The following is a 26,039-nucleotide window of genomic DNA, read 5'->3' on the forward strand; positions in this document are numbered from 1 at the left end:
CTGTTGAGTGTAGACTACAGGATCTGACCATGTGTTTGAGCTTGTTGTTGCTATTGTTGCTGTTGAGTGTAGGCTACAGGATCTGACCATGTGTTTGAGCTTGTTGTTGCTGTTGAGTGTAGACTACAGGATCTGACCATGTGTTTGAGCTTGTTGTTGCTGTTGAGTGTAGGCTACAGGATCTGACCATGTGTTTGAGCTTGTTGTTGCTATTGTTGCTGTTGAGTGTAGGCTACAGGATCTGACCATGTGTTTGAGCTTGTTGTTGCTGTTGAGTGTAGGCTACATGATCTGACCATGTGTTTGAGCTTGTTGTTGCTGTTGAGTGTAGGCTACAGGATCTGACCATGTGTTTGAGCTTGTTGTTGCTGTTGAGTGTAGGCTACAGGATCTGACCATGTGTTTGAGCTTGTTGTTGCTGTTGAGTGTAGGCTACAGGATCTGACCATGTGTTTGAGCTTGTTGTTGCTGTTGAGTGTAGACTACAGGATCTGACCATGTGTTTGAGCTTGTTGTTGCTGTTGAGTGTAGACTACAGGATCTGACCATGTGTTTGAGCTTGTTGTTGCTATTGTTGCTGTTGAGTGTAGGCTACAGGATCTGACCATGTGTTTGAGCTTGTTGTTGCTGTTGAGTGTAGGCTACAGGATCTGACCATGTGTTTGAGCTTGTTGTTGCTGTTGAGTGTAGGCTACAGGATCTGACCATGTGTTTGAGCTTGTTGTTGCTGTTGAGTGTAGACTACAGGATCTGACCATGTGTTTGAGCTTGTTGTTGCTGTTGAGTGTAGACTACAGGATCTGACCATGTGTTTGAGCTTGTTGTTGCTATTGTTGCTGTTGAGTGTAGGCTACAGGATCTGACCATGTGTTTGAGCTTGTTGTTGCTGTTGAGTGTAGACTACAGGATCTGACCATGTGTTTGAGCTTGTTGTTGCTGTTGAGTGTAGGCTACAGGATCTGACCATGTGTTTGAGCTTGTTGTTGCTATTGTTGCTGTTGAGTGTAGGCTACAGGATCTGACCATGTGTTTGAGCTTGTTGTTGCTGTTGAGTGTAGGCTACATGATCTGACCATGTGTTTGAGCTTGTTGTTGCTGTTGAGTGTAGGCTATAGGATCTGACCATGTGTTTGAGCTTGTTGTTGCTGTTGAGTGTAGGCTACAGGATCTGACCATGTGTTTGAGCTTGTTGTTGCTGTTGAGTGTAGGCTACAGGATCTGACCATGTGTTTGAGCTTGTTGTTGCTGTTGAGTGTAGGCTACAGGATCTGACCATGTGTTTGAGCTTGTTGTTGCTGTTGAGTGTAGGCTACAGGATCAGACCATGTGTTTGAGCTTGTCGTTGCTGTTGAGTGCAGGCTACAGGATCTGGCCATGTGTTTGAGCTTGTTGTTGCTGTTGAGTGCAGGCTACAGGATCTGACCATGTGTTTGAGCTTGTTGTTGCTGTTGAGTGTAGGCTACAGGATCTGGCAATGGAAGGGTGTCTCTCTGAAATATTTCCTTTAGATTAGTTAGTCATGCAAAGAGTCGAGACTCCTGTCATAACCGTATGATCATGTTATATGGTATAAATGAATAATAATAATAATAATAATGACATAATGCACCGCACTGCAAGGGAAAGATGCTGCCATTTCCCAGGTATGCATTTTCCAAGATGGAGGAAAGCAAAAAGGCAACAGAAAAAGGCGAGCGAAGACCAAAGAGAGTCAGTCTGTGAGTCAGACAGGTGTTTACCTGGACCCTAGGGACAAAAGGCGCTGTTCTTCTACTAAGGCTTTGGCTCTGGGTAAGCAAAATTAAACAACAACATAGAAAAATGCAATAAAACCAACAAAAAAAACACAAAACAACCAACAAAACACACTCACTGGACTCGAACCAGTGCCACAATAACACAAACACATTTTGAGGAGGAGCGGACGGAGAGTCAATCTAGCGGTGTGTGTGTTTCCCCCACCGTTCATTAGCATCAATCTGCATCTCATTATTCACTAATGTGCTGTATTGTCTTGGAGCCTTATCTGTGGGTTCCTGTACCTCCACACTGTAATACTTAGGGAGAGGATGAGGCTGCTCTGCTCCCGTTTTCACAGAAAATGATTGACGACTTCTAACTAAGCATTCCCTTCCGTGCTCTCTGGACTGTAACTTTCCTTCCTTTCTTCATTTAACATTTGCGTCACAATGACGTATTGAAATCCAATTGTTCCCTCAACACGGCTTGTAAATAAGAATAATAATAATAAAAACACATTACAATTTCTAACTGCATCCAATGTATTATTCAACTGGCACTTGATCCAACAAGGTAATGTACTACAGTATATTAATGACAGTATAATTACAGTATATCAACTACAGTATATTAATGACAGTATAATTACAGTATATTAATTACAGAATATTAATGACAGTATAATTACAGTATATTAATTACAGTATAACTACAGTATATTAACTACAGTACAATTCAAATACTCTTATTTTGGTTTCAAGGTCAGCTCATTGATGAAATGGAGAGAACTTCTGGATCTGAGTGGTGTGGGGCTGAGTGCTACAGGTAGGGATTGCAGAGATCAGAACTGCAGCCTGATTGGCTGACTGGGTTCTATTTGCGTCATAACTGTCAGCACGGGCCTCCTGGGTGTAGGCCTATGAATACTGGAGGGCCTGTGTGTGCCTGCTACCTCTTTCTGTGCTCCTTCTCTCCCTGGCTCTCACTCTGCTCTGCCATGCTCCTGTTACATACAGACAGGAGAGGAGAGGAGCCAGGCGGAGACACTAGCAGCAGCACAGATTAGATCTCCCCCTACTCACCAAAGAAAACAACAACAAGCAGAAAGAACACTGACATCAAAAGATTCCTTCCCTCCCTTCCTTCTCTCCCTTCCTTCTCTGGCTCTAGGAGCAGTTTTACTGGAGTGCAACATTACAGTACAAGGCTTACAGTGTTTATGGACACACAGTCAACAATCAAACCTTCTCACCTCTTCTGATAAACAAACACACTATGGACTTGATAGACTGATATATTTTGACTGATATACTGGTATATTGTTTGATACTTTGATATATTTCATTGATTATTTTTATTTATAATCACATATAATATTGATGTGTTTTCATAAGGAAAGGGATTGAAAAGCTGTGACTATTTCATAACTATCTTTATTTTTTCTCCAAGAAACTAAATATCCTGAGTGTTGAGACAACAAAATAAGTGTTAGAGGTTAGCATTAATCTATTTCCATCTGGCCTCTTGAATTTTAGAGTTCATTCCTCCCATGTTAATCTCAACTGAGTCTTTTACTCACTTCCCCCAAGAGTAAATTAGGCATCAGAAAATAAGCAACATGGTTCAGGGTAACAGGATATATGGTCCTAAGCTGAGTTGGGATGGGTCCAACTGAACAACTCTCAGAGCTCCAGCTACTCTCAGAGCTCCAGCTACTCTCAGAGCTCCAGCTACTCTCCAGAGCTCCAGCTACTCTCAGAGCTCCAGCTACTCTCCAGAGCTCGACATACTCTCAGAGCTCCAGCTACTCTCAGAGCTCTAGCTACTCTCAGAGCTCCAGCTACTTTCCAGAGCTCCAGCTACTCTCAGAGCTCCAGCTATGCTGAAGAGCTCCAGCTACTCTCCAGAGATCCAGCTACTCTCAAAGCTCCAGCTACTCCCAGAGCTCCGGCTACTCTCCAGTGCCCGACATACACTCAGAGCTCCAGCTACTCTCCAGAGCTCCAGCTACTCTCCAGAGCTCGACATACTCTCAGAGCTCCAGCTACTCTCAGAGCTCCAGCTACTCTCAGAGCTCCAGCTACTCTCCAGAGCTCCAGCTACTCTCAGAGCTCCAGCTACGCTGAAGAGCTCCAGCTACTCTCCAGAGCTCGAAATACTCTCAGAGCTCCAGCTACTCTCCAGAGCTCCAGCTACTCTCCAGAGTTCCACCAACTCTCCAGAGCTCCAGCTACTCTCAGAGCTCCAGCTACTCTACCTGAATACTGCAGAGAAAGAGAGAAATAAAACATCTGTTCTCAAACCCTCTGTGTGAATCTAAACTGTATGATACTTTCCTGCAGGTAATGTAGGCCCAGACAGAGCCAGGGTGTATTGTGGGTATTGTAGTAGGGTACTCACTGAGAGCTGTCCTGACAGGTACTGGGGGGCGTCCCGCAGCATCCCGGGGCTCATGGGAGACGTGACAGAGATAGAGGGGCGATCCATCTTCTGAGACTCAAAGGAACTCGAACCTGAGACAGGACAGACAGGGAGGAGGTCACATGATCAAATCTGAAACACTGTGATTTTGGTAACATACTTCAAGGAGAGGAAGAGAGGAATAGAGAGGGGGGAGGGGAGAGAAGAAGAAAGCGTGTAGGGTAGAGAGATAGAAATGAGATACCATCACCTCTCTTTGACATTACCTTAGTAGCTTGATATTTCAAGGTCGATTAATTGGCTAACGCAGGCTAATTAGTTATCATTGGGAAATGAAAGAAAAGCCAGACTTACTTGATTCCAGTTGTGCATGTGTGCTGTCTGGTATCCGAGGAATATCTCTGAAAGGAGAGGGGGGGGGGGGGGAAGAGGGGATCAATTGGTGCTAATGCTGAATGCACTGTATTTTAATGGTCCTAAGAAGAGCATTAGTCTTCATTCTCCTGTACAGCAGCTCCCTCCCTCAGCAATACAAAGCAGGACAAATATAGACACTGACAAAGCAAACGGGTTTCTGATTTCTCTGGGTATCTCTACTTTCAAAAAACGATTGGCATCCCGCTGTTTGTGGAGGAGAGGGGGAGAGTGGGTAGTGAGACACAGCGAGAGAGAGAGAGAGAGAGAGAGAGAGAGAGAGAGAGAGAGAGAGAGAGAGAGAGAGAGAGAGAAAGGCAGCAGCCACCGTTCATTTCACTGTGCCGCACTGCTAGTCCCATATGAGCCTCTGACACTGTCATCACACTGGAGGACTGATGGAGGGGAGGGATATTGGGAGGGAGGAAGGGAGGGATGGTTGGGAGGCAGATATGTTAAATAAACAAGCTGGTGCTGGCAAAACAAATGACATTGAAATACACTCAGCCCCCATTTTCCATTTCTCACATACTCTCTCCTCTGCAAGACACATATTTCTACAAATGTATGAATGTGAATACACTGTAGTTTTGATGGTTCAGTAGTAATAAGTGTAGTTGCTGTTGTGAGGTCTTACCCTATGGGCCTTGAGACCACCAGTTCCACCTGGGGTTCTGGCTTTGATTCTAGAATGATATTGTAAACTTCTTTAAATGTGGCTCCTTGTAAAAACCTCCCGTTCCACTCCAGCACCTGGTCGCCTGTAAAACAAGAGATGCTGTCAGTCATCCACACATCAAGACGTCAGCTGGCACGGTGCCGTTATGAACATGGGAAGCATAGTTATAAATATAGTTAAAAACATGATCCGTGTAGTTATAAACATGAGCAGGCCCACATGATGGAGAAAAGGAGAATGTGAATGGTATTGTAGAAAACACAGCACACATAAACAAACAGTACAGCATTGTAATCTTCCTGCTACGGTAATATTATAAATTATTGAATAGGCCTCGGTCGCAACCCTTATGGTAACAAATAACAGCACATCTGTCTAGTTTATACGTGTTGTAATTAGTGCTATTAAATGAAGGCCAAAGGGTGTCAGAGGTTAAAACAAGGTTCTGACCCAGTTCAGCACCAGTTCACCAAGTAATCCAAATGTTTCTTGAATCACTGAAGTAGCTTATTAAATCTACAGTGCTGTGTACATGAGAAATGTATTGACAATCTTCAGTGTGCTTCAAGAAATCTTGTGTAGTTCTAAACACAGTAAGTGTAGGTCTACATGTGGTAAATGCAGTTTTAAACACAGCAAGTATACTTCTAAACATGGCAAATGTAGTTCTAAACATGGTAAATGTAGTTCTAAACATGGTAAATGTAGTTCTAAACATGGTAAATGTAGTTCCAAACATGGTAAACGATGTAGTCAGAGTATAAAATGAGGTCAGCAGGTACCTGGTCTGAGGTGTCCAACAGTATCCGCTAGACTTCCTTTCCTCACTTTAGTGATGAAAGCACAAAGTCTACCAGATTCTGTCATCTTTCCACCCACCACCTATGAGGGAAGCAACACACATCAACATGTATAGTATTAGTATATATTATTATACTGTAATATAATCACACCCTCAGTATGGTGTAAGCAGCCTGGCAGGGAAGGAACATGGATGCACTGATCACTTTGTTTCATAAAACATATTTATTGACCATGTTTGAAAATCCATGTGTGAATTCAATTCACACATGGTAAAATGCAACCTGCAGATCTAGACCTAATTCTAATTGCATATGTAGCCACATAGCATCATTCTGCCCATAAGGAGCTATTCTTGAACAGAGAAAGTAGCTACATGTTTAATCAAAATGTACATCTCTTTTCATAATGATGAATGTCTCTGTGTGTTGTGTTGGAACCCTGGGGCCACCTCTCTCTGTATGGGGCTGGAACACTTGAGGCCTGGGGGGCCTATAGCAGGCCAGGGGCCCCAGCTCTGCTCTACTCTGTAAGCCCCTGAACCGCTCTCCCTCCACAGGCATCAGACAAATAAAATCCCCTCTTAATGGCAGTTGAATGCCAACACACAAAGGAGCTTACGGAAGTCTCCTAAATGAAATGGCTTTATGTAACAGCTGGGCCAGCGAGAGTGAGAAAGGGACTGAGAGAGTGAGAAAGGGACTGAGAGAGTGAGAAAGGGACTGAGAGAGTGAGAAAGGGACTGAGAGAGTGAGAAAGGGAATGTGAGAGTGAGAAAGGGACTGAGAGAGTGAGAAAGGGAATGTGAGAGTGAGAAAGGGACTGAGAGAGTGAGAAAGGGACTGAGAGAGTGAGAAAGGGACTGAGAGAGTGAGAAAGGGACTGAGAGAGTGAGAAAGGGAATGTGAGAGTGAGAAAGGGACTGTGAGAGTGAGAAAGGGACTGCGAGAGTGAGAAAGGGACTGAGAGAGTGAGAAAGGGACTGTGAGAGTGAGAAAGGGACTGAGAGAGTGAGAAAGGGACTGAGAGAGTGAGAAAGGGACTGTGAGAGTGAGAAAGGGACTGAGAGAGTGAGAAAGGGACTGAGAGAGTGAGAAAGGGACTGAGAGAGTGAGAAAGGGACTGAGAGAGTGAGAAAGGGAATGTGAGAGTGAGAAAGGGACTGAGAGAGTGAGAAAGGGACTGAGAGAGTGAGAAAGGGACTGAGAGAGTGAGAAAGGGACTGAGAGAGTGAGAAAGGGACTGTGAGAGTGAGAAAGGGACTGAGAGAGTGAGAAAGGGACTGTGAGAGTGAGAAAGTGACTGAGAGAGTGAGAAAGGGACTGAGAGAGTGAGAAAGGGACTGTGAGAGTGAGAAAGGGACTGAGAGAGTGAGAAAGGGACTGAGAGAGTGAGAAAGGGACTGAGAGAGTGAGAAAGGGACTGAGAGAGTGAGAAAGGGACTGAGAGAGTGAGAAAGGGACTGAGAGAGTGAGAAAGGGAATGTGAGAGTGAGAAAGGGACTGAGAGAGTGAGAAAGGGACTGAGAGAGTGAGAAAGGGACTGAGAGAGTGAGAAAGGGACTGAGAGAGTGAGAAAGGGACTGTGAGAGTGAGAAAGGGACTGAGAGAGTGAGAAAGGGACTGTGAGAGTGAGAAAGGGACTGAGAGAGTGAGAAAGGGACTGTGAGAGTGAGAAAGGGACTGAGAGAGTGAGAAAGGGACTGAGAGAGTGAGAAAGGGACTGAGAGAGTGAGAAAGGGACTGAGAGAGTGAGAAAGGGACTGAGAGAGTGAGAAAGGGACTGAGAGAGTGAGAGATAGAGATGTATTTATTTATTTTTATTTCACCTTTATTTAACCAGGTAGGCAAGTTGAGAACAAGTTCTCATTTACAATTGCGACCTGGCCAAGATAAAGCAAAGCAGTTTGACACATACAACAACACAGAGTTACACATGGAGTAAAACAAACATACAGTCAATAATACAGTGGGGAAATAAGTCTATATACGATGTGAGCAAATGAGGTGAGATAAGGCCATGGTGGAGAAGTAAATACAATATATCAAGTAAATCACTGGAATGGTAGATTTGCAATGGAAGAATGTGCGAAGTAGAAATAGAAATAATGGGGTGCAAAGGAGCTAAATAAATAAATACAGTAGGGGAAGAGGTAGTTGTTTGGGCTAAATTATAGATGGGCTATGTACAGGAGCAGTGATCTGTGAGCTGCTCTGACAGTTGGTGCTTAAAGCTAGTGAGGGAGATAAGTATTTCCAGTTTCAGAGATTTTTGTAGTTCATTCCAGTCATTGGCAGCAGAGAACTGGTAGGAGAGGCAGCCAAAGGAAGAATTGGTTTTGGGGGTGACCAGAGAGATATACCTGCTGGAGCGTGTGCTACAGGTGGGTGCTGCTATGGTGACCAGCGAGCTGAGATAAGGGGGGACTTTACCTAGCAGGGTCTTGTAGATGACATGGAGCCAGTGGGTTTGGCGATGAGTATGAAGCGAGGGCCAGCCAACGAGAGCGTACAGGTCGCAGTGGTGGGTAGTATATAGGGCTTTGGTGACAAAACGGATGGCACTGTGATAGACTGCATCCAATTTATTGAGTAGGGTATTGGAGGCTATTTTGTAAATGACATCGCCGAAGTCGAGGATTGGTAGGATGGTCAGTTTTACGAGGGTATGTTTGGCAGCAAGTGAAGGATGCTTTGTTGTGAAATAGGAAGCCAATTCTAGATTTAACTTTGGATTGGAGATGTTTGATGTGAGTCTGGAAGGAGAGTTTACAGTCTAACCAGACACCTAGGTATTTGTAGTTGTCCACGTATTCTAGGTCTGAACCTAGAATGGTCACCATAGCAGCACCCACCCGTAGCACACGCTCCAGCAGGTATATCTCACTAGTCACCCCCAAAGCCAATTCCTACTTTGGCCACCTTTCCTTCCAGTTCTCTGCTGCCAATGACTGGAACGAACTGCAAAAATCACTGAAGCTGGATACTCATATCTCCCTCACTAGCTTTAAAGCACCAGCTGTCAGAGCAGCTCACAGATCACTGCACCTGTACATAGCCCATCTGCAAATAGCCCATCCAACTACCTCATCCCCATACTGTATTTATTTATTTATCTTGCTCCTTTGCAGTATCTCTACTTGCACATTCATCTTCTGCACATCAATCAGTCCAGTGTCTAATTGGTATATTGTAATTAATTTGCCACCATGGCCTATTTATTGCCTTACCTCCCTTATTTACCTCATTTGCACAAACTGTATATAGATTTTCTTCAGTTGTATTATTGACTGTATGTTTTGTTTATTCCATGTGTAACTCTGTGTTGTCGAACTGCTTTTCTTTATTCTTGGCCAGGTTGCAGTTGTAAATGAGAACTTTTTCTCAACTAGCCTACCTGGTTAATTAAAGGTGAAATATATATATTTTTAAATCATATACCAAATTAACTCTTTAGTGAGGCCCAGATGGCAACATATTCCCTCTAAATATGGAATAGGATACGATTTGGGAAGCAACCTTTGAATAGTGATGGACAGCTGTAATAACAAACGGCCTCTGACCATCAGGTCAGACTGGTCCCAGTAGATAGACAGAAGTCCAGACAGAGAGGTCAGACAGACGGGGCAGACTCACCTTCAGTCCCAGCAGTGCTCCTGAGTCTCGAGGTACACTTCCATCCTTCATCCGCTTGTTGAGCAGAATCCGCCCTATTAGGCGCTCCCCATCTTTGGAGGGCTGCCATGTCACTGGATGCTATAGGAACACACACAGCAACAACACACCTTGTGTTTTACAACTCATCCACACCAGATTCACTTCAATCCCTTTAAAAAGACTGTGTATCATGTGAGGGGTGGGGGGTGGGGGTGGGGTATCAATTAATTTGCCTTAATGAACGATCACACAAGCTCTGGCTAGTTATCTAATCTGGTGATTATAGCTCTGTCTCTATCCTTTCTATTTCAGATGATATAACCTGTCTTTTCTTTTGGGATTAGCCGGATTATCACAATTAGATAATAAAAGACATAATTCATCAAAATCTAAAAAAGATTTGTATCTATTGCATCACAGTTATACGTACTGCAGTTGAAGGCAAAATGCTAAAACAATATTTACAATAACACAGCCCACCTTTTAAGCAGTGATTAGCTATGTCCATAAACATACTTCATGGAAGTACTTCAATCTGATTCAATGAAAATGAAAATTGCTGCACATGCCAGGCCTTGTGTGATCCTGCCAACAGGGAATAGGTAGAGTGCATTCAGCACCCCATGCAGGGTAAAATAGGCAAACCATCACACCCTCCTAGTCACCGTAGAGCAGAGCAGAGGCTCCACACAAACCATCTGAGAAAACCTGCACTGTATCTAGAACATCTCACTGAAACTCTGCCTCATTGGCATCAAATCCAGTTTGAGTTTGGATGAGCGTAGATTTTGTCTGATGGTCTGTGAGGGAGGCCTTAGCTGAAGGCAGAGGGAGGTTAAGACTGCAGTCCACCACTCTCTGCCCTGCTACACACAGCACTACACCACTCTCTGCCCTACTACACACAGCACTACACCACTCTCTGCCCTGCTACACACAGCACTACACCTCCACAATGGAGCAGGTAGAAGCAGATGAAGAAAACATGTATTACGCAACAACAACAAAAAGAGGTGAACCAAAGTAGGATTTATGGACGAAAACTCCCAAAAGCACAGCACAGCGCGATGATTAAGGCCAAGATGAAGAGAGACAAAAAAAAGATGAAGTCACAACAAACATGACAGCGGAAGGGAAAAAAAGAAAAACGTAACTTTGTCTGCAAAAGAAATCCAATCGTCCCTGTTCTCAGTTCTAAGTGGTTGGTTTAGTTTTGGAGATCTAGGGGGGATAATGACTTGACTAGGTAGTGTGCGTTGGGAGAGGAGGGGTCATTCCAGTGAGAGGTAGGTGTCGTTACCCTACTGTAGCGTTACTAAGATGGCCGCTACAGTAACAATAACAAAACAGACTGAGAGCAACTAGGAACATGCAACTAGAGGAGTGGACATTGCTGTGTGCCATGACAAAAAGATAGTTGTGTTTTAATGCTCCTGGATGGATCTTTATGCTGCCAGAGAGCAAACAGCAGAACAATAAAGAGGGGTTCCCCATCTCCTATTTCAGCAACACCCAGCAAGCTGCTGTCGAAATGAAATCAATCTGATCAATTCCCCGGAATAATAATAAAGACGAAGTTCAAAGAATAATCAATCAATTCAAATTTAAAAACTAATAAACATGTCTACTATTTAACAATTAGTGACAGATAAAGACCGGAGGAGGTAGGTAAAGAAAAATAAAGAAAAAAAGAACAAAATGCAGATATTTTGGCTACATAGTCTCCAGTACCTTCTCACTATGGCTATGCTGATTGTCCTCGTTTAGGGTAGTGCTACTGCATGTGTCAACGCCAGAGTCTTTAACCTGGGGTTCGCACCATTCTGCGTCCTCTTCCAATGAGTGGCCCCCAAAGCGAACCATTTTCTTTTGCCTCTCAGATAAGGTGTTGTGTGTTGAGTCGGACAAAAATGCCTGCTCAATAGTTTTTCTTTTCCCCCTTTGACTGTCCCCTACAGGTGTGGGATAAAAAACAGAAAGAAAGAAGAAAACCCATGCGGAGGTGTAAATAAAACAAAGCAAACATGAAATGACAAAGGACTCTGAGAGGGGGAGGAAAGGGGAGGAGGAGGGGGGTTAGGGGCAGGGCTCCGCATGTCTCACCAAAGACATTGGGGAGGCCTCGCTGCTATGCCATGACGCATGGTCCAACCAGTGGCCATCCAAATCTCCTGTGGGAGCCACACACACACACACACACACACAAGAGAAGACAGCGAGAGGAAAAGGTGAGGCCCACAGAACTCCAACGTACAGTGCTGACACACACACGCAGACACACACTCACAGGTGAACAACAATAGCTCCTGTGAAGAGAGTAGAAACATACAGTCCACATACAGTAAATTGGCCTCTCTGAAGTCAATACTGCGATGGTATACAGCACAGAGTACATGACCATGACTACTAACACACACATTCAGACAACACAAGCACAGACCATTTAGGTTGTGTTTAGTCTTGGAACAATTCTCATTGGTTGCAAGACCAAACCAGGCCCCACACTCTTGTTCATAAATCATTCAAACATGCTGCCAGTCAAACCTCTTTTCCAAGAGATTCTGTTGAAGCAAACTAGCCAAAGATATTGTTGTAACTCTCTGCAGTCTCTGCAGGAATTCAAATTTTTCAAATTAAGATAGCATCCTTGCGTCCTGCTATCTTAACAGCCTGGGTCTGGATCAGAGAGAGAGAAAGAGAGAGAGAGGTGCTTCTTGGGATGTAATATGTTTAACTGGGACAAAGATGGCAATGGCCCAGCAACCTTAACTAACCTCAATCTAAAGTGCACCAGGGAGAGCTTTTTAAGATGCTATCCCGATGACTGCCTTGCCCAGATCTGTACTGGAGGCATCAGTGGATGGGATGGATGGATACAGCCTTGAGAGATGGAGGCTGGGCAAATGGCTATTATGCCATTACATGATCAGTTTTTCCCATATGTTTGTGTTGCTCAGACAGTAAAGTGAGTGAGTAGCAGTCATATTCCCTCAGCCTAGCAGGCCAGACAGGGACATCAGCAGTCAGGGAGAGAGTTCATCTTTTTCTCTGTGTCTGTGCTCTGTGTGTGCACTTTTTCCAATAAGGCTCAGTCAGTCTTTCTGTCTGTAACCTGTCTGATGTGGGTCAGGGGGATCGATGGAGACTGGCTCCCTCAGACAAACCAAGAACTAGTCCCTGTAAACCCACATCTCTCTCTCTCTCTCTCTCTCTCTCTCACTCTCCTCGGTCCTCCACTTCTCTCTCTCCTCCATCTATCCTCAACCCATCAGTCTCCTGATAGAGAGAACATCATCTTTAGATCCAACATGACTTCTGGAACGACGTCATGTTGTTATAGACTTCAGCAGCGTTTCCTCTGGTTGATGATGGTGGGTGATGGATGTGCAGAGTGAGAATGCAACAAACACTACAATGTGATGAAGAAGCTTGTAAAGCCAGCTAACTAAAAGAGTGAGAAGTAGTGAATGTTGAATGCGGGATGGGAGTCTTCACTGATAGGCTGAGGTGGCCCGTCGAGAGGATGAGTCACTCATTGGCCACTCATTTTACAACCCCAGAAGACAGAAATTCGGAAACATGAAATGATTCTTATTAAAAGCATGCAGCAATGAAGTATGAGGTATGGCCAGCCACTTGCTCGCCCATTTTGTTACTATGGACCATTCAGGACACTGGATCTGTCTCAATTGACGATTTGTATCTTGCCGTATGTTCAGTATGCACTGTAAAAATAAATCAAAAACAGGCTTTTTTGTTTACTCAACCTTTCAGTCAAAGTGTACGTTCCCATACGTCTGCAGGCACAGGTAAGGTTAAATAGAACCAGTGCATTTTTGCAACCCAAAGCTGCACGCATCATTTCCTTTGCATCACTTCCTGTGAAAAGAGAATAATCTAATGGAGCTATAAAGGACAGGTCTCCATAAAGCAGTTAGCCTGGTGAATACATAACTCAATCTGGGAGAAGTCAGGGAATTCAGTTGGAAGAATATAAAAATTGCTTTATGCTGCATATGTAGTTAGGGTTGGGGGTTTGGGTGGGATGGGAATGGAAGGGGAGATCAGATGTTCTCTCAATATCTCTCTAAATGTAGAGCCTGGTCTGTAGCTTTACTCTAGGGTTGCTATCAAGAGTGTTGAGGATCACGTCGTTGGAAGCTGAGAAAACAGTAAATAATTTCTACATTAATATTAATGAATATTTTTCAAGGCTGGCAGAGACACTGAATGTCAGAGTAAGGTCAAGTCCTCTCCAAAACAACCAGCCATCCTCCCTTATCACCATCCTCCCTTATCACTATCCTCCCTTATCACCATCCTCCCTTATCACCATCCTCCCTTATCACCATCCTCCCTTATCACCATGCTCCCTTATCACTATCCTCCCTTATCACCATCCTCCCTTATCACCATCCTCCCTTATCACCACCATCCCTCCACCCCTCCTCTGGTCCTATCACAAGCCCTCCATCCTTCCACCCCTCCACTAGTCCTATCACAAGCCCTCCATCTCTTCACCCCTCCACTAGTCCTATCACAAGCCCTCCATCCCTTCTCCCCTCCACTAGTCCTATCACAAGCCCTCCATCCCTTCACCCCTCCACTAGTCCTATCACAAGCCCTCCATCCCTTCACCCCTCCACTAGTCCTATCACAAGCCCTCCATCCCTTCACCCCTCCACTAGTCCTATCACAAGCCCTCCATCCCTTCACCCCTCCACTAGTCCTATCACAAGCCCTCCATCCCTTCACCCCTCCCCTGGTCCTATCACAAGCCCTCCATCCCTTCACCCCTCCACTAGTCCTATCACAAGCCCTCCATCCCTTCACCCGTCCCTGTGGGTGCTAAAACCACTTACTGTATACAGTTATGCCCAGTGATAAAACATTATGGAAGTCCCCAGATGGGCTGTGCCCTCCGTGACCCGCTGGAACCAACAGCTGACAACACTCAACACTGATTACCCTCCCTGCCACACACACACACACACACACACACTAAGCTGTTGCTGCTGCCAGTCGCCATAAACACATTTTAGCATCACTGCCTCTCCTCTCCCTGCCTCTCTTTGTCTCAGCTGCTGCAACCCAATGACTTTGCTATTGTGTCCATGATAGCCCCAAACAGCTTACGGCTTGCAATTCTAACAGTCACAGATGTTTAAATCCCATAGACATGATGAAATCATATTAACATGTTGAAATCCCATAGACATGTTGAAATCTCATGGATATGTTGAAATCCCATAGACATGTTGAAATCACACATCTCTCCAGCTCATCTGAAGCCAACCACACACACACACACACACCATCCACCGCCACGCCCCTCAGATGGGGGCTGAGCTAAGCTACTGTTGTCCCAGTCTAGAGAATGTGGCCTCCCTCTGTTGCCTCCCTCATCCTCCTGTTTTATTAACAGTGCCAATCACAATTAAGCCCTGTTCCCTGGTGAGGACCGGTAAAACCTCAGCTGAGGGTGATTCAGCCAACAGGAAACTCATCACAGCCGTAAATTGTGAGCATCAGCAGTCTCGTCCCTCCCTCGTCCCTCCCTCCCTCCCCGGCCCCCCCAGTTGGTTTCACTCGGGCCCGGCGCAGCAGGCGCGGGGACCCACCACCAAAGTGCTGATTCAGGGTTCCGGCAGCAGCACAACGTGGGGAGGAGACAGCGGAGAAAGAGTTCATTGCCAGCAGGCTCTCCATCACTTTGACAACTCAATAGAAACCAGTGTACACTATTAATTGGATCATTAATTATTGATGGTGTTTTTACTACAATTCGGGGGGGGCGAGAGCAGAAAGAGAGAGAGAGAGAGAGAGAGACAGAGAGAGAGGTGAAACATTGTGTATGTTTAAACAGTATCCATGCTGTGGGGTAAAGGGAGCAGATTAGCTGTGTGATTTGTGTTTGTGGAACCAGATTGTCCAAAAACATCCAAGGTGGAACAGGTTAAAGAGCTACAGAATCAATTATTATTTAGGACATTTGTGATTTTTTTCAATACTTATAATAATAGTCAATGTACTGTTATTACAATGTAGAAACACACACTATAACATTATTCATTTTTATGTCTGGCATTGAACATAAGAATGCCCTTTACTCAGCAGGGGGATGTTGGACTAGTCCTTGTCCTAAAAACTTACAGAACCAGACAAGAGATAGAGATGTAATGAGAATCTAGTCTGGTTTTATCACTAAACGGCGTCCACCCCACCCACCCCCCTCACTCTCTCTCTCTTCTGCACCCCCCCCCCTCTCTCTCGCCCCCTCTCTCTCGCCCCCTCTCTCTCTCATTACTCTCCTTCTTTCTCTCTCTCTCCCCCTATCCCTCTCTGCCTCTCTCTCTCGGTGTCTCTCGTCTTTTCTAGTTTCTGTCCTGCTTGCGCTATCATGAGGTGGCATGTCATGAGATCAATACGGAGGAAAACAGAGTGAGAGGGACATCACACTAAATCAGTCTCCCAGCCTCACTACCAACGAGCCAGCCAGGAGCAGCCAGGAGCAGCCAGGAGCTCAGGCCATTACTGATGGCACCTCCTCCCTCTCGCTCCCTCACTCACTCCCTCCCTCACCTCCCCCCCAGACCCCCAGAGTGCCCAGGGTCAGAGAGCATGGCACGAGGTGAGCTTAGCCTGCCATAACACATCCATGTATTCACCTCACCCACCTCGAACTCCCTCCCTCCCGTCCTGGCCAGTCAAGCAGCTCACTGAGTGTATAACATAGCAGAGCAGCCCATAGTGCTGCTGACTGGCCACAGATGGACAGAAGGTGCTTTCTGCCCTCTTTACTCTTTCCCTCAGCTTTCTCCCCCCTTGGCCAAAGCTATTGAATGTATGTTCTGCTTATCTGGTTATGGCTCGTCCTTCAACGTCACACTGGACTGACTGGGTGAAGGGAAAATTCTGCAGGCCAAACACCAATCCTATTGCTAATCATTGAGCGCTTGCTTACTATGCGTGTTACATACAGGTGTGTGACAGACTCGGGACAGGGTTTTTAATGACAGACAGTATATACTGTAAGCCCCATCCCCAGATACCTCCAAAATACAAAACCTTACATCCTATACCGCAGAAGCTCACCTCCCTCGCCTCAGCAGTCCACATTCAAACTACTCTGTGACCCCACCACTACTGTGATCCTTCACATAACCTTCACAATACAATGCATCAATAATGGAGCCAGTCTGAGCTAACCTAGCCATGTGCTACTTCCCTCCCTGTGTGAGGAGAGAAAGTTACATAACACAGGGACTGGGGAATGTTGACTGCCTGTCTTCTCCTCATCCTCGTCCTCCTCTCCTCTTCACCTGTGAAGCAGCTCTGCGTTCCTCCCCTCATCCCCTGTCCTATATTCTCCTCATCCTCGTCCTCCTCTCCTCTTCACATGTGAAGCAGCTCTGTGTTCCTCCCCTCATCCCCTGTCCTATTTTCTCCTCTCCTCTTCTCTCTTGTTTTTTTCCTCCCTCTCCTCTCCTCCTCATCCGTTTTTCCTGCTTTTGACGTTGCCAAGGTAAAAGCCCCCATAATTACAGATTTGACAACAAAATCAATATGCAATTATGACGACTGTGGGCCTGCGTGGAGTGAGTCAAGTGGCCCAACTCTTGAAGGATAGCTTGGGATGTTAATTCTGAACAAAAATGGGGTTTAATTCAATGTGTGTGTGTGTGTGTGTGTGTGTGTGTGTGTGTGTGTGTGTGTGTGTGTGTGTGTGTGTGTGTGTGTGTGTGTGTGTGTGTGTGTGTGTGTGTGTAGGTGTGTGTGTGTGTGTGTAGGTGTGTGTGTGTATATGTGTCAGTGGGAGTGTTTCGTTCAGAGGCAGGGGAATAAAAAACTACCCTTTGTCTATAACCATTGTCCTGTTGTAACAAACAAGTGGGAAGGCTACAGGAAGGGGAACAGGGGATAGGGGAGAGTCTTGTGTGTTGCTATTTAGCATGTAGTTGTCTGTAGAAGTAGTGGAGATCTGAAATACAGGCCTTAAACCCTTACAGATGCCATACAGTATAATACCTATCCTGTCCAAAATCATATCCTATGGTGTTGAGGGGAAACTGACATGATGAGGTTGATTCATGTTGATATATCAAATTTACATAAGTATTCAGACCATTTACTCAGTACTTTGTTGAAGCACTTTTGGCAGCGATTACAGTCTCGAGTCTTCTTGGGTATGATTCTAAAAACTTGGCAGACCTGTATTTGGGGAGTTTCCCCATTCTTCTCTGCAAATCCTCGCTATTTTTAGGTCTCTCCAGAGATGTTAGATCGGGTTCAAGTCTGGGCTCTGTCTGGGCCACTCGAGGGCATTCAGAGACTTGTCTCGAAGCCACTCCTGTGTCATGACGTTGCCCTCTTTGGGTACAGCAAGCCCCATCCCCCTCTCCCTGCCTCCTACAACTAGGCTGTTGTGGTCAGAGAGGTCGTAAATTCCAGGAAGATCCTGCCTCATGGCCACAGTATAGAGAGAGAGTGAAGTTTCATAGAGAACAAAGGAATTTCTTCCACCTCACAGAACTTGAGGTCCGAACAACATTCATGTTCCGGAGAAGGTATAAAAGATCGGTGAAGAATCCAGCTACGAACTGGTCCGTTTGGTACAAGTTTGTAAAACTCATGAGAGACGGTGCGGCCACATTACCATAACACTGTTTATATAATAGCCTCAGATATGAGGTTTAAATCTAATTGTTGTATAAGATGAATGAGTAAGGATGATACTGTTTGTAAAATTGTGTAATGTGATTTTGGACTGTTTAATGAAGGAAACACCTATTCCCTTTTGAGTTTAACGAAATCAGAGGACCGCCCATGAGCCCAGTTAGGGTCAGGCATCCTGGGACAGGCCCTTTTCTGCAACTCCTGAATAAAACCCCAACTTTGAGAAGTTCTCAACTAGACCATGTTTTCTCTCAATCACGAGAGGACAAAGGTTGAGACGATTGCTGAATCTTTTAACCATACCACATGGTTAAACTCTTAGACTATCGATACCGACAGAATAAGAACAAGTCTTTGATATGAATTACTAGTCTGAGAGAGAGAGAGAGAGAGAGAGAGAGAGAGAGAGAGAGAGAGAGAGAGAGAGAGGACGGAAACTCTCCAACAGAAACTACATTTTCAGCAGAGATCCCGACGACACACTGAGCGTAAATATATATATTGAATGCAACTGTTCCCAAATGAGTGAGTGTTCATGTGCAAAGGATTAGCATTTCAATTGTTATAATTATCAACTGTGTGTTGTCTTCTCAGTCGACCCCCACTTCCCTTTTGTCTAACAAGCCGCCATACCGGTTTAGCCCACTAGGGCACATTCCCTTATCACTTCTTGTAACCATATGTACTTTGTTTGTTTGTTTATGCATTTCTGTGAATTACTTAGTTAGTAAATAAATGATTTCAGACAATTGATGTATGGATGACTCATCGTGAAGACTGGGTTAGTGCAGATAACCAACAATTTACGACGTTTGGAATGAGACTAGCGTGAGGTAAAGTAAATAATAAATTAATTCGAAGACTAATTGATCAGATAAAATATCTGAAAAGTTATATTAGGAAATTATAACTCGTGTTGGAAGGTGAACCTTCACCCCAGTCTGAGGTCCTGAGCACTCTGGAGCAGGTTTTCATCAAGGAGCTCTCTGTACTTCACTCTGACCATCTTTCCCTCGATCCTGACTAGTCTCCCAGTCTCTGCCGATGAAAAACATCCCACAGCATGATGCTGCCACCACCATGCTTCACCGTAGGGATGGTGCCAGGTTTTCTCCAGACGTGACACTTGGCTTTCAGGCCAAAGAGTTCAATCTTGGTTTCATCAGACCAGGGAATATTGTTTCTCATGGTGTGAGAGTCCTTTGGGTGCCTTTTGGCAAACTCCAAGCGAGCTGTCATGTGCCATTTACTGAGGAGTGGCTTCCATCTCGCCACTCTACCATAAAGGCCTGATTGGTGGAGTGCTGCAGAGAAGGTTTCTGGAAGGTTCTCCCATCTCCACCGAAGAACTCCGGAGCTCTGGGAGAGTGGCCATTAGGTTCTTGGTCACCTCCCTGACCGATTCAATTGGAGGTGTAGCTGTGGATGTATTTCAAGGCCTACCTTCAAACTCAGTGCCTCTTTGCTTGACATCATGGGAAAATCAAAAGAAATCAGCCAAGACCTCAGAAAAAAGAATTGTAGACCTCCACAAGTCTGGTTCATCCTTGGGAGCAATTTCCAAACACCTGAAGGTACCACGTTCATCTGTACAAAAAATAGTATGCAAGTATAAACACCATGGGACCACGCAGCCATCATACCGCTCAGGAAGGAGACGTATTATATCTCCTAGAGATGAATGTACTTTGGTGCAAAAAGTGCAAATCAATCGCAGAACAACAGCAAAGGACCTTCTGAAGATGCTGGTAGAAACAGGTACAAAAGTAACTAGATCCACAGTAAAATTAGTCCTATATCGACATAACCTGAGAGGACGCTTTAGCAATGAAGAAGCCACTGCTCCAAAACCACCATAAAAAGCTAGACTACGGTTTGCAACTGCACATGGGGACAAAGATCATACTTTTTGGAGAAATGCCCTTTGGTCTGATGAAACAAAAATAGAACTGTTTGGCCATAATGACCATTGTTATGTTTGGAGGAAAAAGGGGGAGGGTTGCAAGCCGAAGAACATCATCCCAACCGTGAAGCACGGGGGTGGCAGCATCATGTTGTGGGGGTGCTTTGCTGCAGGAGGGACTGGTCCACTTCACAAAATAGATGGCATTATGAGGAGGAAAATTATGTGGATATATTGAAGCAACATCTCAAGACATCAGTCAGGAAGTTAAAGCTTGGTCGCAAATGGACAATGACCCCAAGCATACTTATAGAGTTGTGGCAAAATGGCTTAAGGACAACAAAGTCAAGGTATTGGATTGGCCATCACAAAGCCCTGACCTCAATCCTATACGAAATTTGTTGGCAGAACTGAAAAAGCGTGTGCGAGCGAGGAGGCCTACAAACCTGACTCAGTTACACCAGCTCTGTCAGGAGGAATGGGCCAAAATTCACCCAACTTATTGTGGGAAGCTTGTGGAAGGCTACCTGAAACGTTTGACCCAAGTTAAGCTATTTAAAGGCAACGCTACCAAATACTCATTGAGTGTATGTAGACTTCTGACCCACTGGGAATGTGATGAAAGAAATAAAAGCTGAAATAAATCATTCTCTCTACTATTATCCTGACATTTCACATTCTTAAAATAAAGTGGTGATCCTAACTGACCTAAAACAGGGAAATTTTACTCTGATTAAATGTCAGGAATTGTGAAAAACTGACTTAAATGTATTTGGCTGTATGTAAACTTCCGACTTCAACTATATCTGTTTTTTATTTTTAATACACTTGCCAAAATAAATAAAAACCTGTTTTCACATTGTTATTATGGGGTATTGTGTGTAGATTGATGAGGGAAAACATGTACTGTATATAGTCCATTTTAGAATAAGGCTGTAACGTAACAAAATGTGGAAATGGGAAGGGGTCTGAATACTTTCCGAATGCACTGCATTATTCGATATGTGCAGCTTTATATCTGATAGCAGCTAATGGGGATCCATAATAAAAACACATACAAATAAGAACTATGACTGTTTCACTTTCAAGCTATGTGAAAGGGACCGTGTAGAGGGACTAACTCACATCAGTCAGTCCTTCACAGTCATCCAAAGGAGACAGAGACTGCACACATGGAAGTAAAACCCTTGAGTGTAGATGTGCCATACAGTCTGCTTTAGAGGGGAATCTATATAGGTCACTCCTCAGAAACAGCTCTACAAACACTTAAAAACGCCTTTGGAAGCTGTCTGCCTTTTCAAAGGACTAATATGGAAACCACAAAGCCAGCCTGCCGCCCGTATAGCAATGCTTTCTGCACAGTGACCGCTCCTCTGCCAGCCCAGACCTAATCTCTCTCTCTCTCTCTTTCCCTCTATCTGGGACGTTGTTAGTGTCCTTAACATTATGACATCACCAGAGGGCGAGAGTGGTTCGATCGTTGTGGTCCAGTAGTATGAGATGAATGTTTATAACCTTATAATACATAACTATCTACTGCCTGCATCTAGAGGAGAGAAAGGTACTAGTTAGTGCCATGATGTTGCCCTGTTGGTGAGGTTTATGACCCGCATAAATACTTTCCCCTCTTTTCTCTCTCCACTCTACAGACTGGACTCTTGGAAAGCCCTTTGTTAACATAGGGAGAGTCTGGTAACATCAAGAGGTTGGGAACGGAACCATATTTCGGTAATACAACCAGTTGAAAATATCCGTTGGTACTTAAAGATTATGATATCAGATCAGTTGTCATCTGAGACATTATTACTGATGAGAGGACGATATAAAGTGTATCTTGGGAAGTCTATCACATTCACATGGAATAGTTGTGCAATTTAAATGTTTAAATATGAAACTATTTACATGATTAGTTTAATCAGGTAATATTACTTACAGAGAATTGATTTGATAAAATAGCATGTCATATATAACTTAATCCATAGTAAATACACAACAATAAGGACTAGGAGTTAGGGACTAGAGGCTAGAATCTAGAAGTAAGCCATTCATAAACCATTTGATCTTCAAACTTCCACTCTGCCCAGCCCAGCTCACGACTCCACTCCACTGTCTACTCCAATCCCATCCCGTGCTCCCTGGCTGATCCAACAGAGTTTATTTGTCGTGCAGGGGGAATCCTACTGGCTTCACAAGTAGCCTGATCTCGCGGATTTATCAGTGCAAAGAACCATTCATGTTAGCGTGCAAGATCACGTGGCTTGAGAGGCTAGAATCCTACAGGGAGAAACCCTAATTATTCTACCACTTAATTGCATTTGCCATACCTTCATTAATTAATATGCACGACTGATGACATTGTTCAGCCAGAGGCCATTCAAAAGCAGCATCACAGACTAACCCACAGACACAGACAGACTGACTCCCTATAGGCTGAATGACTGGAACAGCACATCACCTCTGGCCCTGATCCTATTGGAGTGAGCCGCCCAATACGCACAAACACACACACGCATGCACACACACACTTTGGGACAGTTTGTGTGTGTGTGTGTGTTTGTGTGTATGTGTGTGAAACAAGTGTGTGTGTTTGTGTGTATGTGTGTGTGCGTGCGTACCTGTGACACTGTAAAAGTACAGTATCAGACTACAATTACATATATCATTACCTACCTTCCTTCTCTCTCTCTCTCTCTCTCTCTCTCTTTCTCCACTCTCTCTCCCGCGCTCTCTCTCTCCCTCCCCTCTCTCCTCTCCTCTCCTCTCCTCGCTCTCTCCTGGCTCTCTCTCTCCCTCCTCCCTGGCCCCTCCTCTCCTCTCTCCATATTTTTATTCTTCTCTCTCCCACCCCCTCTCATCACTCCTCTCGCTATCTCTCGATCTCTCCCTCTATCTGTGTTATATAATATAGAGTCCATTACATCAGATTGAATGTGTGAAACAGAAGTGGTAGCCAGGCCCTGCAATGTGTGCTACAGGAGGACAGAGACAGGATAAGGTATCTAGAGCAGCAGCCCAACACACACACACACTCTTGCATAGACATTTACACACATCTGGCCAAGCCCTGTCGACATAATAAGCTCCCTCCACACAGTTGCTGTACAGTGTAGAATAGACTTGACACACACACACACACACACAAAACAGAAAAGATCACGTAACAAAGACACACACAGACCATAGACTGTGAGGGAATAAAAGGTTAGTTTTTAAGCGACGGCTCATTAATAAGATCAAATTCCTATCATAATCTACATATCATTATTATGAATGAGACCACGAGGCCGAGATTAAAACACATTAGTTATGCAAGCCTGACAATACAGAACATATACAGAACATATGGTATTGTTTTCATGGATAAACGTTGTAGTTTCCTTCATATAATTAAGGGCGACTGAAAAGATAGTTGTGATGGTCTGGTGCTCATTAGTCATCAATGGCACTCAGTCCTCTGTACTGAACATATGGAGCTAGCAGACTACTGTCGTACCACTAACTCACTGAATATGGAACAGTGGTAATTAGTCAATAAACATGTTCAACATGAGCTGACAGTGACACTGAATACACTTCCCAATGAATAATGCAAAGGTGATTTGACTATCCCTGACATAACTCTGTGCTTCCCAAATGGCAGTCTATTCCCTATATGGTGCACGACTTTTGGCCAGACCCAAAAATATATTCTCTATATAGAGCAATACTATAAAGGGAATAGGTTGCCTTTTCAGATTTTCCCCTAGTAAAAGAGAGTGCCCTATAAAGTAGTGCACTATAGGGAATAGGTTGCCTATTCAGATTGCCCCCCTAGTGTACAGTATGAGAGTAGAACGAGAGAGAGCAGGAGGAAGTGTTCCTACCTTTCTCACTGACAGACTCACTCTCTATCTCCACGTCCTCACAGCTGGTGTACTCCGGCGTGGTGGCCAGTTCCTCCTCCGAACTGCTCAGGGACACTTGCCGCATCTTACCCCCCTTTTTGGTTTTGTGGGGCTTTGGTGGCGGCGGCCTGATGGACTCGGACTGGTCAGAGCTCAGAGAGTCGTTCCTCAACATGGTGTCCATCTTCTCCCTCTTGGTCTTCCTGACTGCAGAGCTGGGGTCCAGATAATCATGACCCCTGAACCCTATTGGCTCCCCTGGCCCCCGCCTCATGTCCCCTGACCTGTCCCCCAGCACGGGGCTGCGGTGTGGGGTGGGGGGGCTGTGGTTGGAGGTCCGGGGGTGGCCTCCAGGGGTGGGGGAGTTTCTGTCCATGGAGTAGGAGCGTTGGCCCACCATGGGCGGCCGGCGCTCGGTCAGGTGCTGTCTGGACAGGCGGATTGGTCCCTGGGGCTCGTCCTGCTCTGTGTAGGCCAGAGACACATCACTGTGGCGCCTCTCGTGCCTGGCCCGGCCCACCTCAGCATGCATCCTCATCTGCTCCTCGTAGGGCTGGGGCTTGACGGGGTAACGGGCCAGGTTGGGGTCGGAGCGGTAGCGTGTCTGGTACTCCTCCTGGCGCTGGCGCTGCAGCTCGTACTCATTGGGCTGCCCGTCTAGAGGGTAGGGCCCGTCTAGAGGATAGGGCCCGTCCTGGTCCAGAGGGTAGTCCTCATGGGAGCGCCAGCGGCCACGCCCACCACGGTACTCCCCCCGCGCCGCCTCAGCATCTTGGTACCTCCGTGGGGCCCCACGCCGAGGGTCCCCATCCCCATAGTCGGACGGTGATCTGGGCATGGTGCCGTCCCCCGGGGCATACTGACCCCGCTCCTCCCTTTGGTCGTATCTTTGGTTTGGATCCCTGGATGCTGATGGGCTTCGTTTCCTGTCCATCAAAGAAAAAAACTGTTAGTCAGAGGGTAGGAAAGAAAAGTAGGAAAGAAAATTATCTTAGTCAGAAGAGGGTTTTAAAAGGCTGTATAAAAACTCTCACTGATGCTTAGGATGAAAGATCTACAGGGCTTTCTGCTGAGCTTACCTGCCTTTTAAACCCGCTCCAAAAACAGCAGTTCCCTAGAAAGGGTAACCACCAGTGTGTGTGTGTGTGTGTGTGTGTGCACTCCACACTGCGTGGGCCTCATAGACTGCTGATGAAAGGCATAGCTAGCTGTCACATAACAGGGCTGGAGCTGGGGGTTTGGAGCTGGGGGTTTGGAGCTGGGGGTTTGGGAAGAAGACTCCTGCACTTCTTTGACTCTCTTCACTAAAAATATATCTAGGAGTACTAAGATGGCAGCCAGACCCAAAGACAAGATATCTCTGAAAAGGCAAGGCGCTTTTCAGAAACCAAGCAGCCTTAAAAAGTCTCAAAACAGGAAATAGTTTCACCATCAGAACTGATGTTATTCCTGTAATGAGTCAAAGTCTGTACAAATACATTCAACATTCTACCTGTACACTATTATCTATTGATCTATAATATGTTTCCATTTCCTCTTGGTTACTATGTGGATACTATAGGTCATCTTGGTTACTATGTGGATACTATAGGTCATCTTGGTTACTATGTGGATACTATAGGTCCTCTTGGTTACTATGTGGATACTCTAGGTCATCTTGGTTACTATGTGGATACTATAGGTCATCTTGGTTACTATGTGGATACTATAGGTCCTCTTGGTTACTATGTGGATACTATAGGCCCTCTTGGTTACTATGTGGATACTATAGGTCATCTTGGTTACTATGTGGATACTATAGGTCATCTTGGTTACTATGTGGATACTATAGGTCCTCTTGGTTACTATGTGGATACTATAGGTAA

At 45.1% G+C, this 26,039-nt stretch overlaps 1 protein-coding gene across 23 annotated transcripts in view; it reads right to left on the reverse strand.

Annotated features, from left to right (window-relative positions):
* The window catches only part of LOC109901203 (regulating synaptic membrane exocytosis protein 2), a 209,355-nt gene that overhangs the window by 83,896 nt on the left and 99,420 nt on the right, over positions 1-26,039 (reverse strand). For 14 of the 23 annotated variants that reach the window (XM_031788053.1, XM_031788098.1, XM_031788091.1 and 11 more), the window contains 8 exons: positions 24,154-25,100; positions 11,815-11,882; positions 9,691-9,810; positions 6,037-6,136; positions 5,213-5,336; positions 4,516-4,562; positions 4,141-4,253; positions 1,740-1,787 (listed from right to left, as the gene is read on the reverse strand). In XM_031788053.1, the coding sequence (XP_031643913.1) occupies positions 1,740-1,787; positions 4,141-4,253; positions 4,516-4,562; positions 5,213-5,336; positions 6,037-6,136; positions 9,691-9,810; positions 11,815-11,882; positions 24,154-25,100 (1,567 nt within the window). Of the gene's footprint in view, positions 1-1,739; positions 1,788-4,140; positions 4,254-4,515; positions 4,563-5,212; positions 5,337-6,036; positions 6,137-9,690; positions 9,811-11,442; positions 11,664-11,814; positions 11,883-24,153; positions 25,101-26,039 lie in introns of all 23 variants that reach the window. The other 9 variants (XM_031788072.1, XM_031788120.1, XM_031788064.1 and 6 more) reach the window with 2 other exon arrangements.

This window comes from Oncorhynchus kisutch, linkage group LG2 (genome assembly GCF_002021735.2).
Source record: "Oncorhynchus kisutch isolate 150728-3 linkage group LG2, Okis_V2, whole genome shotgun sequence".
Classification (NCBI taxonomy): Eukaryota; Metazoa; Chordata; class Actinopteri; order Salmoniformes; family Salmonidae; genus Oncorhynchus; species Oncorhynchus kisutch.